Here is a 19814-nt window from a genome sequence, read left to right as displayed (position 1 = left end):
AATTAGAAGTACAAAATGAGGATTTGTAAAGAAGAATGTCGGAGGATTTCGATATAAGCCAAGAGGAGACTGGTTTTCCTTTGCTAAAGTAAGGAAACTTTGCTTCCTTTGCTCCTGTTAACAAACGTTGGTTTTCATGAGACTCACCGGCTCATGCGCCACGCCGACATCTTACGTCAATCCTCCCGGAGCTGCTTCCCTGTACAACTGTTGGCGCAAGCTAGATTAAAGTGATTATTACGTTTTGAATATGGATATTTATCTTACGAAAAAGCATCGATTCACTACAGGAGGCCTTTCCCCCCCACCCCTGCAGCCATGTGAGGCACTTTTTATTATGGATGTATGCGCTTTATTTCACTTCTTTTGGACTGATGAACTGCAACACCCACTGACTGCCATTAAACAGCTTGGAAGATCAAAGACAATTTTAAATACTACTCCGATTGGATTCATCTGAAAGAAGGAAGTCATATACGCCTACGATGGCTTGAGGGTGAGTAGATAATGGACTAATTTTCATTTTTAGGTGAACCATCCCTTTAATCATGCTGCCTACAAAGATAAGTTCATTGGCCAAATTCTAAGCATGCCATCACAGAATGCATTGCAGGAACATGTGACTCACATGCGCACTAGATGTAGGTAGTCCCAGATCTTTTCCAACAGGTCGTCAAAGTTCCAGCGGTGGTGAGCTGAGATTGGCACGCAGTGAGGGATTTTGTAGATAATGTCCAGCTCCTCGATGGAGATCTGGTCGATTTTGTTGAGTACATAGATGCAGGGGATGTAAACCCTGGAGAGTAAGAACCATGTGAATAATCTCTTCTAAATGGGAACGACTGAGTATGGATGTGAAGATGGTCCTACCGGTTTCCCTCCACCACGTCAATGAGGTCATCAGCTGTAGAGTCGCTTCGTAGGGTTATATCTGCGTTGTGGATCTTATACTCTGAAAGGATGCTTTTCACAGTCTCAGCGTCCAGTTCACTTTGAGCACACTAAAACAAAAGCATGATGACAACTGTAAACATGACTGATCTGATTGATGACACTAAACAAAAATTAACACTCTACTGCAAGCCTAAGATGTAAATAAAATGATTTGTAATTAAGAAATGACTTGACGAACAAGTAAAATCTGATCTGCTGTTTCATGTGATCCATGTCAACTTCTATCAACAAGAATCAACAAGTCTATTAGATTCTGGCAATTAGTAGTTAGTGCTAGACTAATGTAAATTATAATAATCTGCTTTAATAGAAATATGTCAATGAAATAAAGTTACTCAATTTAAAAAATTTCCAATAAGTTAACACCTCTTTGATTAATTTTAAATGAATAGTGTTAAATTTCTATGTTCACACACCTCCAGCTAATATACCTAAAAGGTTTCTCCCTAAATCATATATATATATATATATATATATATGTTTATTTTATGCAAGAAAAGTCACCCAAACTTTAACAATGCTTTTTATAAATGTATGCAATAGAGGGTAAAAGCATTCTGAAATCGTACAGTTGCGGTGAAGTTGATTCCGCCCTTGTCTTTCTTCTTGAAGCCAATATTTGGAGGTTGCTTGTTGAGCCGTATGCCAAAACCTTCCAACTCATGTTCAATGAGCTTCTTGTGTCCGAGAGGCTTCAGAACGTCCAAGACGATCAGGATGAGGTTGCAAGTGCGAGCAACTGTTGAAAGGAGGAGAGGTCAGGGAGAGTGAATGTGATTGTAATACAGCACACTTAAAAACACGCAAGTGCTCTAAAAGCATCTTTAAATGAGTCTGCAAGGAATAGTTGCTGAAATAAATAATCTGCTGACAATTTACTCACCCTCAGGCCATCAAGATTTCTTCATCAGAACAGATTTGGATAAAGTATTTAGCCGGAAACAATAGTTTGAAGTTAGTATCGCCCTAATGATGGATTTGTTTCTAATAAGCAGCTTTTCCCTTCACAAGACATGCATTGATGGACTGGAGTGGTGTGGATTACTTGTGGATTATTGTGATGTTTTTATCAGCTATTTGGACTCTCATTCTGACGGCACCCATTCACTGCAGAGGATCCATTGGTGAGCAAGTGATGTAATGGAAAAACTTCTCCAAATCTGTTCTGATTAAGAAACAAAATCTGCATCTTGGATGGCCTGAGGGTGAACCAATTTTCATTTTTGGATGAAATATTCCTTAAGTAGTTACCAGCAATGACTTGTCGTCCTCTTCCCTTGCCATCTTTCGCCCCCTCGATGATACCTGGGAGATCCAGAAGCTAATAAAACAAATATGAATCATGAAATTAAAAGTGGTCATACCTCACTGCCTCATTCACCAAAACAGTAGTGTTGCAAACCCACATTTCAGGATGTTTCAGGCAGGAGGAAGCACCCTCAACAACCCATTTGGACAGAAAACGCTGCATTCAGTACAAACACTTGGCATGGTATACGATGAACTAGTGCAAAGAGTTTCACCTGAATTTTAGCTCCTTTATAACGGATCACTCCCGGTACAGTTGTCAGTGTGGTGAACTCGTAGGCAGCAACCTCAGAGTACACACCAGCCAGGTTACTTAGAAGAGTGGATTTGCCCACAGAGGGGAAGCCCACAAAACCTATTCGGGCATCACCGGTTTTTGCCACATCAAAACCTGCAGGAAAAACAGGTTGGTGAAAAAACAAAGTAGTAACAGACCACAATTTAATCAATCAGGACCTCCTCATAAAAACAGGTGCATGAAGAGGTGAGAGGTGAGATATTGTAGCATCGGTGTGTGATGATGGTGCAGTACCAACCCTCTCCAGTGCCTCCTCCGCTGCCTCCTTTAGGAGTGATGAGCTCTCTCCTCAATTTAGCTAATCTAGCCTTCAGCAAACCCAGATGATGAGCTGTGGCCTTATTCTTCTGAGTACGAGCCATCTGCAGGACACAAACAATTCAGAAAACCGCATATTTACTATGACAATGTCAAAACAACAATTGATTTTTACAGCTTTCATTATGATGTAACATTTAAAAGCTCAGTTTATTGAATCTCAAGTTCATTTCTGAAATCCAGCTGGATTCACTGTTGAATGGGTTTGGCGCTAAAGTGCTAACGGCTAGTTTTCATATATTAGTATTCATGTCAACCCACCTCGTTCTCGATTTCGGCTATTTTGGCGAGTAAACTCATTTTGGCGTTGGTCCTTTCGAAAACGTCACTTGAAAAATAAAAAGTTGATGTTACTTAATCGGTTATACAGCTTGTTGGCTCAAAAGCACACCGTTGTCATGCTTTGCCACGAGTTCACGCCACGCTCAGTCCTCGCGATGTTTTGCCTCTTCCCGTGTCTGACAAACGGCCTCCGCCTACTGGCAAAGAACATTGCTACTGGTAAGGAGTGAATACTTATTACAGTTCTTCTTCTTTTCCTGAGATGTTTCGGAATACCAAGCTTAGTTAATGTCAAAACAGACAGATACTGAAAAAGTGTTCTGATTTTTTTTTTTAAAAACGTTGTCTTTGTCAAAAAGGCTCTGTTGCTGCATTCATGTGCATTGTGAAGCTCGACACTCGAAACTTATTTATATTGTGAATAATAATGAGTTAATACTAATTATATTGTGAACAATAAACTCAAATAATGTGAATTCAAAATGATTAATTTCAAATATGTATGTATTCGTGGTATCATAACTTTTTGTTACATAAAACAAACCGTCAACGTTCTAAAATAGCAAAATCATTGACAAAACGGCAAGTGATCGGGGACTGTGCTCATTAGCCAATCACAGAACTTGGAGGCGGCACTCAGCCAATAGCGTGGGCTTTGGGGCGGGACTATTTGGTTAGCTGCAGCAGAGCCGTTGAGAAACCTGTTTGTATGTGCAAGCTAAAAATTCTGCTTTATCAGGCTTATCAATAAATTAGTAGTGTAAATTTTTTAATTTGGAAAATTTAAAATAAATATTTAGGCTAGTCATTATGGTGATCTCAAAACCTGAACTGAATTTGTTATAGATCAGACATAAGGTGCCCCTCAGTTTTTTTTCCTCCTCATTGTAGATCACAAAAATGTATTGTATTATAATTAATATAATGTCAAATGTTTCATACTTATCGTTTCGAGTGCACGACAATGTAAAATATAAATACTACACCTTAGCATTTCCATCTAAATACTGTGTTGAGTAAAAAGAAATTTGATTGGACAAAAATTGTATCCACCCCTGAGTACAAGGTGAGTAGTCAATCATTTTTATCCGTTTTCCAGAAAACCGTACATTTTACAGCCTATATCTGCTGTTATATAGGAAACCTCAAAGCTAACACAACTCACTACTGCATTAAACATAAAACATCCATACTCAAACAACACACACTTAAGTTTCTGTTACATAGTTTCATTTTATTGTTTATATTCATTTTGCATACAGTATTTAATCACTCATAGTTTCTATGTTGGTGAAATTGCTGGATCCACCATTGTTTCATTAGGTTCTGTAACCCCTTAATGACATTACACCCTGGGATGTGTTGTTGCTGGGCCAGGTCATGAAATGCACCAATATATCCAACATTAACCCATCATATATCTTTAGAATCTAAAGTGCACAGATCTATCAATAACATGCTATCAATAAATGATAATAAAGTATGGTGAACCGGTCATAATCTCTCCTACAATAAACAGTCTTGTAGTAATCAATTCTTTGCATCAGACAGACATTTGTGTTTACATTCTGAAAGGCGTGAGACTGATTGATTGGAAAATAAGCATGAGACTTCTTTATTTTGATTTGTGCTGTGGAGTTGTTTGACCTTTAACACCAGAAAACAGGCTGAATTCACAGGGCCATCCCAGAGAAATCCATTACAGTACAATAGTACAGCTTACTTGGAAATCTTAAGATCTTCCACAGTACCATCCGTTTCCTTACTTTCCACCCATTTTGAAAGCTTTGGTTCTACATTCCACGTCCACACTCAAGTACAGTTCTTTACCACACATCCTTTGAGAAAGACATACGCATTTGGAGGTGTGCTTGTCCTAGTTGAAATACAAAAATAGGCATTTCCAAACATATACAAGATAGTTGCTGCTCTTAAACAGATCTACGTCAATAAATAGCATCCGGTAGATCTCGTCTCGTTTTGAAGACCGTTTAAGCATAAAGCACACAGTGAACCGAGAGAGTTTCCCCTCAGCGACACCATAAAGATACGTCAATCGCCGTTGGAACTAATGGAGACATTGGTGCAATAACAGCAGCCATCTAACATCTACATTGAAAGCACAGTCATTTCAGTTGAGGTCTCATTTGCTGCCCTTGCCGTAGCCTACACAATCATTATCGTTGTACATTCTGGCCATTATCCTATGACTAAAGGTGTCTTTCTATTTGAATGAGCAACATAAATTCATATTATAGTCAGTAAGCGTTGAAGTGCATTGATAAAAAGTGCAAGTATAGATTCAGATGCATTCATTTCGAGAGGAGTAAATTGTTTGCAACATGGCCCCCGGAATAGTCACTTTTAGAGGGCTTACAACAGAAGATCCACTACAGCTGATGCCGTTTCCTAACCTAAAAGATATATGCTTTCCTTTGAGAGTGTAAATCTAGGGTTTTCGCTATTTGGACAGGAAGGGGAGGCATTCCTCATCTGCCCCTGTCTTGGGTTCAGACATGCTATTAGTTCCTCAATAAAGAGTTATTAATGCCTGTTGATTCAAAGAACAGGTCAGATCTCATTCACATACGCAGGGACAGACAATTCGGTAGGAAGCACTAGTCTGGCACTGTTCAGTGCCGTTTGAGGTCGTCACATTGCTTTCCTGAATTAAGTCCCCCGGGAGGACTTGCTCACCTGATATCTTTCCATCATTATTTACTGAGAAAAGTCTCTCTGTGATCCTGTCAACAGAGAAACAGCATCATTTATTGAGGTAAAAAAAACAAAAAAACAAGACAATATATGTGTGGACGTTTCTATTTCAACCGCATTATCCCCAATAACCTCTGATGGTGTCATCAGAATTTGGATAATACTTTATTGAAACCATAAGGCTTTACAGTAAAATGCAACTTGGCCATATGATGGCGAAAGTCTTCTCCGGAGACGCCGGCTGGACTGGCAGCTCTAGCTGCTCTCGGAGGAAGTAGGCGGCGCGGTGGAAGACGATCGACGCCGGGAGACGGACTGCGAGCGCTCGTGGCTGTGTTTGTCATACGGCTGGAGTTGCACTTCCAGGAAGTCCCGGTGTTGCTGGCTGATCACCTGACTGATGAGGCCTGGAAGCGCCTGCAAGTTGCTGAGCAACGTCTCCAGTTTGGTCTCCAGCAGCGCGATCCTCTTTTCCATGTCCTCGCCCCGCTCGTTCAGGTCCGAGACCAGGTCATACATGATGTTTTGAGTCTGAGGTGAAGCGAGGGAGAGGTTATAATTAACAGAGATTCGTAAATGATCATGTTTTGTAAGCCTAGCGCTGCGTGATCAGGTTTTAATAAACGTATTTTAAAAGATGACAAAATCAGTCATGTCACATGTCAAACCCTGCTGCATGTGGCAGGTGCTCTAAAAAGCACTCGGGTGATGGATTGCCCTGATGAGAAATGAACTACTTCTTTTACCGATATTCACAATTTTGTCTATAATTGTCAGATTTTTGTGAATATTGGTAAAATACAGGTCAAACTGATTATTGGCACTGATATTTTTTCTGATAAATTGACAAGAATCGTCTTTTTTTGAAAATTGGTAAAAACCGATATTTTTTAACAATACGCACAAACGTCTGAATATCGGTTAAGTGCAAACATAAGTAAAAATATCACACAAGTGTGAATATCTCTAAAAATATCAGTCAAACCGTTTTGGGGCCCTGCACCTTAGCAATGCATAATGCTTAATAATTTTCTTTAAAATATCGGGTCTAGCGATAAATGGCACCATTTGGTGGGGGGAAAGCTAGAAAGAATATTTCTTTACAGACAACTTCACAGATAAAGTAACTTATTTATTGTGCTATCAGAATTTGTTCTCAAAATTAGAAATGTGTAGCTTACTAATAACAGTCATAATAATGATCAACTTATACAGCATTTCAGCGGTCACTCAATCTCTATTAAGGAGGACTCAGAGTATTTTTTAAGCAGATTATTGTGTGGTTGCTAGGGAGATCTTTGTGGCTGCTTACTTATTTAAAAGGATAAGAACACTGATATTCTGGTCTCTAGAAATGTCTCAGCTCCCTCCTACTACACACCTTCCCTTAACAAGTCACATGATTTGAAACATAATTCATGTCTGTAGTCGGTAAGGGTGTGGGATGACGAGTTATGTAATGTAGTTTAACACTTTGGCTTAGAGGTTTGTTCAAATCCCTCACCATAAGTATGAGCAATAGTGACACTTGCCTTAGCAAATACTACTAAAGAGAACAAACGAAAGAAACTGTCTTCATAACTTTATGAAGAAAAGCTTACAAATAATAATTATCCTAAAAATGAACAAAAGAACTTGAAAAATTAAACGGATCACAGGTGTGGAAACAAAAGTTGCAGACGCACCATATCAGGGCCCTCGGGCTGTCTGAAGGTTGCAGAAGCACTGCAGCTGCTTAAGTTATTTTAAACTGCATTATAGGATTCATTGCCACTGGGAACAGCTACAGCCATGATTAATGTTATACTGCCCTCTGATGGTGAGAGGCAATTATGGCAATGATAAAAGGAGACAGAAACCAGTATGTCATATATCAACATCACACTCCGCCTCAATGTCACCCTCTCCGGTTTCTTTGGGAGGTGCTGGACAGGAGGGTAATTGGGTAACACTAACTAATGACTCTCACGGCAAAGCCCCGACAGAGGTTGCTGGAATATGACCACTGCGGATGTTTGAATGTTACAGCTCCGGCGTGCGAGCGAGTGTGCGCTCGTGCGAGAGGCTGTTCCAGCTGACTCATCAGATCTCGAGTGTATCCCTTTCCCAGGTTGCTGTGGGTTTTGCAGAGTCAGGCTGGCAGCGTGCCTGGTGTTCCCCAAGGCTCGCTATTTAGTCCGTCTAAAAATTGCCGTGAGGGAAGTGCAAATGCAGGGTTTCAAATTTATCAGGCTATTTTAACATCTCAGGTATCCCATCAGTTATTCTTTTTCTAAGGAGATGAAAGCTTTTCTAGACCATTAAGCAGCATGATGAATTGTGCATAGCAAGAGGGAAATAAATAGCAAAAGTGAACATGAGGACATTTTGTAAAGGAAATATAATAAATGAACTGACATCAACCATATGCTTAGTTGCTCTTTGCAAGGAAACAAATGATCAGTACCACATACTGAAACCATATTGTAGACGAAACAAAGAGAGAAAAAAACAAATCAAATTATAAAATTGTGTCTGTTCATTTGACACCTGTAGACTTACAATATATTAAAATTCATACTAAAACACAAACAGCCTCCAAAGTTCCGTCATGCATTAGTTAAACATTCACTCAAAGGTATCTTACCTTTGCAAGGTCCACTAGAGAGTTTGCTTGGTCATTCAGCTTGCGTTGCTCCATTTTTACACTTCTTAATCTGAACACAAGACCATTCAGAGCCCAATAGTGGCAAGCGGTCAGTACAAAAAATCTTTTGACAGGTTCTCCATTCACAAGCCACACATTTCGGAAGCACTCCCAGGACATGCACAAGACATGAGGAGAGAATGCAGGGATTGAAGGAGGACTGAGGCTCATGCAAGTCAAAACTTCAGTGGGAAGAGGCTGTGGGCGAGGAACGTCGCTTTTTCCACACCTCTTACAGGAACAGAGCAATGCTTTATCAACATCTGATGGAAATTATGAAAATATAATGACTTTATTGATGCACACAAAAGTACACCTGAGGCTCTGGTGAGAGATTTTCTAGTTATTAGTGAGGAATTGATGATATATTAGAAACCTTCCAAAAAAGCTACAGAGTGTACTTCATATTTATAGAACTTTACAAAATTTACATGACAGGTCAGTCTCTTCTGGTTCTAAGAGGACATTTAGAGCTTATTTTGAAATCTAGGGGGAAAAAAACATGATTGTGTTTACAGTAATATACTTATGGTAGAAGTCTATGGGGCCAGACTTCAAATGTTAAAATATACATTGTATACATAAACGCATATATAAAATATACAGAATATACACAAAAATGTAACTTTACAGTAACACTAGTAAAATTGCTTACTGCCCTGTCTGTACACAGTTACAGCCAAGATTTCATGACTATGTACAACCACTGAACCCAGTAATATTCAAATTATATTTGTAAGGATATGCAATATGACATTTAAATGTTTTACATTTATTTTTTATGTGACTTCCAAATAAGGACATTATCTTTTGTTAAATTACAAGAATAAAAATGTATACATAAATCCACAGGGATTTCGCAAGGACATAATTAAAAGATTTATAACTTTAGTTTAAATCTGCTTGTATCAGTTATTATAGTAAAAATGAGATGCTATTATATTTATATAAATATTTTGAATTAGTTTTTATTTTTACATTTCTGTTTTCATTTTAATTTGAAAGTTTTATGAATTTTGTTGCATTTTTTGTCTATATAGTTTTCATTATTTTTTTCAGTTTTAGTTATTTTATTACATCAAGATAAACTAAATAAAAACGAGGAATTTTGCTTTGGCAACTGAACTGATTTTTATTTATTTTATTTCTGCTAAAGTTTTATTTTTATTTTTAAGTAACAAATTGTTTATGCAACAAAGTTTATGTTTTTAGTTTAATATAATAACCCTGTTTCAAATAAGTTTTTTTTTTTACATACAAATTTAGTGCTTTAACAAAAATATGAGCTCCACATTTTGCTTTTAAACCCTCCTGAATGATTTGCCCCATAGACTTCCATTGCAAGTGTACTGCTGTAAATGGGACAGGCTATTTTTTATTTTTATTTATTTATTTTTTTCATTTTTTGGTGATACTTCACAGCATGTCCATAAGAGTCTCATTTGTGTTGAACCTGGAACATTCTTTTAAAATAACGACTATGAAACCTGTTTCATATTGGTTTTGTTGTATTTTAAACGGATCACTGTTTACTTTAAGGAAGCTGCGATAAATGGCCTCTGAGAACTGAATACTACATCTCACAGCTTTGTAAACCAACCCTCTCACTCAAATCCATACTGTTAGCATTAATTATTCATCTCCTCCATTTAATTAGGTTTCTCAGGAACTACTTATCTTCACTATACATTAAGTGTTTTCTTCTCTTGTTCTCAAGGGCACTGCAAACAACACTCATGCGAGACGTGTGCGGGTAACACACATAAATTGCGGTCTGCACTCAGTATGTTTCCTGACTCACAAGGGAGAAACACAAGAAAGCTGTAGCCTACTCCGTTCTGGGGGAAAGGGATTGAATCACAGCCGGAGATATTTGTAATCATTGCTGAGAAAGAGCAACATTTAGCAATTCATTGTGTGGAGACCGACGCATTAAGCGTCGAATTAAACTCCCTAATTCAACTCTGAGAGTTTGATGACACAGATCAGAGAACAGACAATATGGGCGGCCTCCGGGGACTGGATGGTGATTGGCCCAGATGTAGCAATTTCCGTCCGGGAATACGAAGGCTGCAATTCTGCTGCCAACCACCGGAGGGCGCAAAAAAAGCACCACACAACAGAATAGAAAAACCAGTGCAAAAACCAGTCTGTCCAGAGACTACTGGATGAATCACACACAAACATGTCCAGGTCAGATTTTATAACTAAGCCAGAAAAAAATAAGCAATTATATTTTGTATACAGACAATTAACTGTTTTTAGGACCATTAAGATCGTTTGGGTTGACATTTTCATAACAATTAAGCACTATTTACCCTCTAGTTCTCATTACTGTAAAACCCCTTATTTCATTTCAACTATCAACTATAAAGCTTTTAATTAAATTTTTTTAAATGTATATTAATTAGATATTTTATAATAACATAACTCGTATAAATAAAATAAGTTACAGTAACAGCGATTCTCTTCAAATAATCGTGTTGCCTTTATTTATGCTTATGTTTAATTTATATGGCATTAAAGTATTTTTTACAATATAAAATTTGTGTGAAGAAAAACTTACTGTAATACATTCCATTGTCTACTTTTTTATAATAATTCCCATTATTCTGAGATATAAATATACTAGTTTAGTTTATATGAATATTTAAATATATACCTATATATTATATTAAAATATTTTATAATGTAAAATAGCTTATGTAAACAAAATAGAATGTACATTATACAAATTTTTTTTTTTGCTTAGTTTGTTACATTAAAACATTTTTATAATAGAAAAATAATTAGTTTGAAGCTAGTTTGAAGCACTTCAATAAATATCATCATTATTATTATTATTTTTACGTTTAAATTAATTGTTTAAGTCATTGTTTTTGTCCCATTATAGTTATGAGAATAACAGTAAATGTGTTTAATTGTCATGGGGGGGAAATTGTCCAAATCTTAATGGTCCTTAAACAATAAGAATTTTCTTTAAGTGAAACATAATACATTTTTTTCTGTTTAGATTTTTTATTTTTTTGGTGGTGAAATATGACCAGGACATCCCCACAGCAAATGCCAGGCACTTCATGTAGACAGATATAATTGCTTTTTAATTCCTAATGTTGAAGTATTGTTTTACAATAAGTATGTCCTGAGAGAATGGCTCCATTAAATTCATTTTACAGTTGGATGACCGATAGCTTTTAGAGAGAGGAACTATATCTGACCATTAAAGACATGAAAAGCCTTTCACAGCATATATAACTAAATCTAATTTATCTGGGGAGCCTCGCATCACATTTCTGCATCTATTGTGCCAATGCTAAAGCAGAGCCGTGCATTTGGCAAGCATCCGGTTTTCATACTTGAGGAAAGCTCTAGCCTACACGCTGTACATTAACCAAGCTTCATTCATGAGGCTCCTTCTGTTCCCCGAGACGTGTGTGTGGTGAACATTAGCTCCTGCTGGGGCAAAGGGAGCAGTGCATTTTGGGATAAAAGTCGTCCAGAGGCTCCCTCGGGCACCTGCTGACCTTAGCGTCTGAGAGCTCTCGCTCGTACAATCCCACACAGAGGCATCGAGCTGTTTGGGTTTCTTTCTTTCTCCCTGCGTGTGATTTCTTGCAGTCAGTCTGATTCACCACATGCTGGTCGGGGCTGCAGTGAAACAATGTAATTGTTCCTATCACTGAAGCAAACGTTACACCCGCTTCAGGAAATGCTGAAGATGTGGGGAAACGTCAGTCTGATTCACCACATGCTGGTCGGGGCTGCAGTGAAACAATGTAATTGTTCCTAGCAGCTGAAGCAAACGTTACACCCGCTTCAGGAAATGCTGAAGATGTGGGGAAACATCCATTACGACTGGCAAATTCAGCGGCCGGGCGATACGCATTATGACTAAGGGCTTCATCTGCACCGTTACCGGTCATCCAAGTGGGAAATGAAGGGGTGGTGGTGGGGGAGGGTGGGATATGCAGAGACAAATGTTGTTTCAGGAGCAACTCAGATTCCATGAGCCCAAAGATGCAAAGATGAAATAGAGCTGAGAAACTGGACGTAAATGAAAGAGTTCAGGAACGGTCATCGTTTGACTCATGGAAGCAAAGTAAAGTTTTTAATCAGTGGCTGTCTGATTAAACGTCCCAAATAATCACATTCATGCAACAATGGAAAGAAAACACCCTCTATCATTGATAACTGAAATTCATTGGATAAAATGGTCATGTATAGTTGGTTCAGTTTGTTTGTGTCAGCGCTGGGTTTAGGATGGTGCAGCTGGGAAATGGCTAAAAAGCTAATTGAGTGAATTTCACAAAATCTCCAGGTCACATTTCAGCTCAAAACCAAAAGAAACAAATATTAGAAATAAATTTTAAAAAAAATTATGAAACATAATAATAATAATTCAAATAAATATGATTTTTTTTCATTAAATTTTTTATTAAAAAAATAATTTAGCTTTTGTCAGAGTGTGATATGCAGTGAGACATTTTTTTCATTATAAATGAGCACAACTGATCCCCACACATCTCTGCATTTATCTTATTTTATTTATTTTTAAATTCTCATTATTACTTCAAAATCAAAAGTTGCTCTAATGTGATTTTTTATTTATTTAAATCAAGTTAGCACAACAAATACAATCACAATATATAAAGACTTAATATTTTAAACATCACATATTTAAATATATACACACAAAATACTGTCATGATGTCTAAATACTTTATATTTATACATATAAGAAGAATGAGTTTTGGGCACTATAGTACTGAGAACTGGTGGAAAATGTGCTTAACTTTAACTGCACTAATAAAAAAATTAAAAATACAAGTCAGTGTCGATAGCCTGGTGGGCAGCACGCCGACATACAGCACTGTTGCGTTATGGGTGTCACGAGTTCGAATCCCGACTCGAGGACCTTTCCCGATCCCGCTGTCAGTGTAATAAAGGCAGAAAAAAGAAAAACGAAAATGGAATAAAAAAAGCAACTAAAACAATATATAAATTCTAATTTATTTATTTTTTATTTTGGGGTGAAAAACCTGGATGTTCTTGAAAAGTTTCATGAGATTCAGCTAATTAGCAACTGTTAAAAAGCTACATTTAATGTCCTTGATTGTCTCTAATACTCCATTTGTTAAGGTAATTAATTGTAATGAAAAAATAATCTAAGTATGTGGAAACTTTAAATCATGCTTGATATAGTTAAAAAATATTTGGTGAAGTTTTTAAAGAATGAATTTCACTTTTCAAATAAGGGCATGTACATTTTTTTTCTGCTCATTAGATAGAAATACAAACTCTCATTTGCATGCACACAACAGATCTGTATCTAAAGGTGAGGCGAAGACTTACTTTCGAGCTCTATTGCATTGTGTTGACACAAACAGGAAAAAAAGGAAACATAAAATAGAAAAATGAATTATCACAACAGTTAAAATGTGGCATGATTATTCTGTTCAGATCCCGCTGCAACCTCAATTGACACACAGTCATCAGGTGAAGATTCCAGAAGATTCCGGAAACATTCCATTCTGCTCCGCCCACTGACCGCCATTGTTAGGCTTACCAAACTACATGCTACTCATAATTCACAGCTAGCCTTTTAAAAAAGAAGTTAGCTACTTAAATATATTAAAAAACGATGACTACAATACCTACTTTCACACAAAACTCCAGTAAAATTAGCTAGATTTACCACATCTGTCATTCACACATATAGCGGTTTTCCATTTTCCATCCATACTGCTACTCCAACATTGCTGTTAAAACTCCGATTCCATTAACTTTAACAAATAAATTTACACTAAATACAAAGAAAAACCTCAGAATTCATATAAGTGATTCATAACAAACAGCAGCATTTAACCTCAATTGGCACACAGTCATCAGGTGAAGATTCCAGAAGATTCCGGAAACATTCCATTCTGCTCCGCCCACTGACCGCCATTGTTAGGCTTACCAAACTACATGCTACTCATAATTCACAGCTAGCCTTTTAAAAAAGAAGTTAGCTACTTAAATATATTAAAAAACGATGACTACAATACCTACTTTCACACAAAACCCCAGTAAAATTAGCTAGATTTACCACATCTGTCATTCACACATACAGCGGTTTTCCATTTTCCATCCATACTGCTACTCCAACATAGCTGTTAAAACTCAGATTCCATTAACTTTAACAAATACATTTACACTAAATACAAAAAAACCCTCAGAATTCATATAAGTGATTCATAACAAACAGCAGCAATTAACTAATTTATTTTGGAAAAAAAAAGAAAGTTGTCATAAAATGACATTGCAACAAAAATAGCAATGTAGCGTTTGTCACATTACAATGTTAAAGTAGCTCAAGTTAAAAGTACTTCAACTTTTAAAAAATGTGTGTCTAGACCTTTTGTTTTTTCATTATATCTTGTGTTTTTAAACACAAAAACGTGTTCTGTGTTAATGACCCCTTAATGTCCGTTCACACCAAAGACAATAACAATAACGTAAAAGTTTAAAAAACTGAAATTAATTAAAAAATATATATGAAAATGGATAAGTTCACACCACAACTATAACGATAATGACACACAGTCTTACGGGTTTGGAACGACATGAGGGTGAGTAATTAATGACAGAATTTTCATTTTTGGGTAAACTATCTCTTTATCATGTGTTGATATGGATGGTAATTAGGGTTGCAAAGAGGCAGCAAATTTTTGGTACATTTGGTAAAACTTTTCAAAATTTTCCAAAGGTTTCCAACAAACACTGGAAAGTTTCCGGAAATTTTCCACCCCTTTGCAACCCTAACGCTAGTAGTTATTATTTACACATGAGGGTGAGTAATTAATGACAGAATTTTCATTTTTGGGTAAACTATCTCTTTATCATGTGTTGATATGGATGGTAATTAGGGTTGCAAAGAGGCAGCTAATTTTTGGTACATTTGGTAAAACTTTTCAAAATTTTCCAAAGGTTTCCAACAAACACTGGAAAGTTTCCGGAAATTTTCCACCCCTTTGCAACCCTAACGCTAGTAGTTATTATTTACAGTTAGTAAGACATTGCAAGGTGGTTTCTACAGCATATTTGTGGTTACGAGGATGTTGCTGGATGGTTGCTAGGACGTTCTGAGTGGTTGGTAGGATATTCAGTGTAATTACTAGGGGTTTGGCTGGTTGCTAGGGCATTCTAAGGGTTGCTAGGTGGGTTCTAAGACATTCTAAATGATTCTAGTTATCTTTATAGTTGTTGTCTTGGTGTGAACAGGTCTTTACTGAAACACGAAGCTCCACCCCAAACTCACGCCATTGGTTGAGGCAGAAGATAACATACTGGACCAGTTCATAAAACCAGCTGTTTTGGAAGCACCACAAATCCGCAATATTTGCACTCTTTGGATTGTCAAACTTTATCCTAAACCATAAAGAGACCCAAGAAAGAGCAACTTATTACGGAGTGCATCAGATTGTCTCTCTTTCTGACCTTCATTAACGCGCCAGATGCGCTGTGTCAGTCTTGCGCCACTCGTTTAGCTAACGACACTCTGGCCCAAGAGTGCCGATCCTACAGACCTAAAGCAGGGGGTTGGTGGCACAGCAGGTGGTGCATGGGATGCTGCACACAGGCTTGAGTTACAGCTGGCACCACCCACGCAACCGCCCACCCCCTCCTCCCATTCTGCACGCGCAAACCACGGACACTCCCCGTCCCCAAAGCCACCTTGCGCAACCTTGGTCGTGACGTGCCATCATCATCATCATTGCCCTGTCAACAGCGCATTTGCTTATCGCAGCCCAGCACCAGAGGACAAACAGAACTCCAGAAACAAGACGTGTTCCTTATTTCCTGTGTGGCCTCGGCATACGTAGGACATCTAAAACATACCTTGGCCTGAAGATGGCCTGAAGATAATTTCAGGCAATTCGCTATTCTAGAACTAATGCATGATAAGAACGGCCTCAATCAGTGGAAATCGATCCTAGTCATCCTCATTATGCAAAACAGCATGCGTTCAGTGTTAAAGGACACACGCCAGAGCCATTAGTGAAGACTGAGCCAATTGGGAAGTTTCAGATTTGGCCTGCGAAGGCGGTTTCCCGTCTTTATGGGTTTGGAACGGGGCCAGGCGCTCTTTAAACATAAAGGACATTGAACAGAATCAGGGGGAGCTAATTAAAGTAGAAGATAGAAAATCACAGGCCTGTTAAGACAGGCACCGGCCGTATCGACGCTCACATATAGTCTTAATGAAGGCATGCGTACACATGTACAACCATAAAAACACCAGAACACACACTAATGGTTTTACACAGAGCCGGGAGCGATTTGACCATTAATCTGCAGTGTCATGTGTGTGAGCAGTAGCCTGTGGTTTATGCGTCCTGACTGAACATTAGCCCGCTCGCCTGTACTCCCAACATTGCTGCTGCAAGCAATCTCAGACTGTTTTCTTTCAGCTATGCGCCTATAAAAAGAGCCAGGACATTGTGTGATTTTACCCTCAGCGTTATTAGCTGTGATGTATCACGCAAACCACAGCCCGACGGCGTCTGTTTCCATTTTGGGGCAAGAGTGAAATCAGAAGCTTGAATACATTGTCTCGATCATTATCAACTTTACATAATGAATCAGGGTGATTGAGTGGTGAGGAAAAACAGGTTTTTACTTCTTCTGAACAAAAGTTTTTACTACCGTGATGCAAGGGTGTTTGGAGTGGTTGCTAGCGGTTTCAGTGTGATTGCCGGGTGGTGCTGTGTGGCTTCTAGGGTCCACCTGGTGGTTGCTAGGATCTAAATGGAGGTTGTCTGGGCATTCTGGGGATTGTTAGGACGATCTAGGTGGTTGCTAGGTGGTTCTGAGTGGTTGCTAGGGTCCATCTAGTGGTCGCTAGGAGTTCTAGGGGTTGCTAGGTGGTTCTGAGTGGTTGCTAGGGTCTATCTAGTGGTCTCTAGGAGTTATAGGTGTTGCTAGGTGGTGCTGTTGCTAGGTTGTACATGGTGGTTGCTAGAGGTTCTGGGTGGTTACTAGGGTCTATCTAATGGTCACTAGGAGTTATAGGGGTTGCTATGTGGTTCTGAGTGGTTACTAGGGTCTATCTAGAAGTCGCTAGGAGTTGCTAGGTTGTACATGGTGGTTGTTAGTGGTTCTGGGTGGTTTCTAGGTGGCTGGTGGGTTGTCCTGTGTAGTTGTTATGGTCTAAACTGTAGTTGCTATGGGGTTGTCTGGGGGTTGATAGGAAATTTTAGGTGTTTGCAAATTGAGGTTGTCTGGGCATTCTGGGGTGGTTAGGATATTCTAGTTGGTTGCTGGGTCATTCTGTGGTTGCTAGGGTCTATCTAGTTGTCGTTAGGAGTTCTAGGAGTTGCTAGGTGGTTCTGAGTGGTTGCTGAGTGGTACCGTGTGGTTGCTAGGGTCTATCAAGTGGTCGCTATAAATTGTAGGGGTTGCTAGGTGGTTCTGAGTGGTTGCTAGGTGGTTAGTGTTTTTTTCTGTGTGGTTATGGTCTAAATTGTAGTTGTTATGGGGTTGCTAGGACATTCTAGGTGTTTGCTGGGTTTGTTCTGTGTGCTTGCTAGAGATACAGAGAGGTTGTTAGGACATTGCAAAGTCCAATCTACTGGGGAGTTAGTAAGACATTGTAAAGTGATTGCTATGAAATTCTGGGTAGTTAGGATAATGTTGCTAGGGTGTTCTGCATTGTTGCTACAACATTAAGGTGGTTGCTTAGTGGTTTGTCTTAGCAAACACCACCATAGATGCAGAACAAAATGAGGGGAAATTAGATAAATGTTTTTTGCAATTGTGTGTGCAAAATTTTATCAATGTTTATAATTTTTTTCGATTTAGCTAATTATGCCGAAAGTACATCTTTCAATAATGAATATTTGTCTTTACGAGCATGGTTGATTTAGCTAATTATAAAAGAGCAGCGTGAGACAAAACAAACAGAAGGCATTCAATACTCTCATCTAAATGAGTGAAACGCGTCTCCTCCAGCTCAATCACGACCAAAGCTTAACAGGACAAATAAATCGTATCGCTGAAAAATGATTTAATGTTTGCTTTATAGCTAGTATAAAACCGGACACAATGCTAATGTCATAGAGCAGATGAAAAGTGGGACAGAGTGATGAATAAAACTTCAAATAAGGAGAGATATAGAGAAAGGAAGCGAGAGTCCAACAGAAAGGCGGTGAAACTCGTCCCCTGACACCTTCATGAATAGTGAAACAGAAGTAAAGGACGATAGGATGTGCTCTCCACATCCGTCATGGTTTCCAGTTGCTTTAGAGATGCTCCTTATTCAATATTAGCTTACACGGCCCACAATTACAGCGTCAGCCGTGGACTTCAAAGCCGCTTTGCTGCTTTGATACTGTTGCTTTGAGAGATACACACTACCTGAATTCAGCTCAGTTTAATTACAGTATTTCCTTAGGTCTTGTTGAAGATCATTTTAACCTTTTGGTAGAGTGCTTTTTGAATTATGATATGCTTTTGAAAACAGTTTTGTATTTAACTCAATAATTAAAGGCATAGACACCCAAAAATGAAAATTCTGTCATCATTTACTCAACCTCAAGTTGTTCCAGACCTGTGTAAGTTTATTTCTTCTGCTGAACACAAAAGAAGATATTTTGAAGAATGTGGGTAAAAGATGACATTTTTGGGTGAACTGTCCCTTTACGGCATTTCTACTACTTTTTTACAATTACAATTATTGTGATGATATGATATTGATGATGAGACATTGAAATTCTGTCTAATACAGCTAAGGTAATAATTATTTTTATTGTCAGTAACCAGGGGTGCACATAAGTGGTGCGCTGGTGTGCATGCCCAACCAAAATAAAAAAAGTGCTGTGTAAATAAATTCAGACCGCTCATTTATGTACAGACATGGCTGACAGCTGGTAATGTGCACTACCACAGTTTTATATTGACTAACTGTAATGCTGTATAAGATTTCTATTCGAACTGAAAGTATAAATCTAGGCTATGCGCTGCTATTTCATAGCAAAATGCAAAACGTACATTTCATTCACTGACATGCTTCACTCGGCAGCGCTAAACCTGGCAGCGCATATGCTTACATGCTAGCAATCCGCCAAAATAAAAGCTTGTTGATTTTAGGTTTGAAAATGATGCAAAATTCATACAAAAATAAATAAATTAATAAAATTTTTTTTTTTTAATTAAATGTAAATATTAGCATTTTTATACTATAAATTTTTTTACAATTTAATACTCACTTAT

General features: G+C 38.1%; 1 protein-coding gene across 1 annotated transcript in view; it reads right to left on the bottom strand.

The window, feature by feature from the left end:
• drg1 (developmentally regulated GTP binding protein 1) overlaps positions 1-3390 on the bottom strand; it is a 6187-nt gene extending 2797 nt beyond the window's left edge. The window contains exons 1-7 of the mRNA XM_016557634.1: positions 3140-3390; positions 2799-2922; positions 2478-2653; positions 2206-2275; positions 1524-1693; positions 871-1001; positions 629-796 (exon numbers count right to left, since the gene is read on the bottom strand). Of these exons, the coding sequence (XP_016413120.1) occupies positions 629-796; positions 871-1001; positions 1524-1693; positions 2206-2275; positions 2478-2653; positions 2799-2922; positions 3140-3178 (878 nt within the window). The 5' untranslated portion in view covers positions 3179-3390. The remainder of the gene's footprint in view (positions 1-628; positions 797-870; positions 1002-1523; positions 1694-2205; positions 2276-2477; positions 2654-2798; positions 2923-3139) is intronic.
• Positions 3391-19814: the final 16424 nt, after the last annotated feature.

Source organism: Sinocyclocheilus rhinocerous, unplaced genomic scaffold (assembly GCF_001515625.1).
Source record: "Sinocyclocheilus rhinocerous isolate Xijiao unplaced genomic scaffold, SAMN03320098_v1.1 scaffold287, whole genome shotgun sequence".
NCBI classification, from domain to species: domain Eukaryota; kingdom Metazoa; phylum Chordata; class Actinopteri; order Cypriniformes; family Cyprinidae; genus Sinocyclocheilus; species Sinocyclocheilus rhinocerous.
Note: the sequence above shows the minus strand (reverse complement) of the source record. Positions and strands in the feature narration are given on the sequence as shown.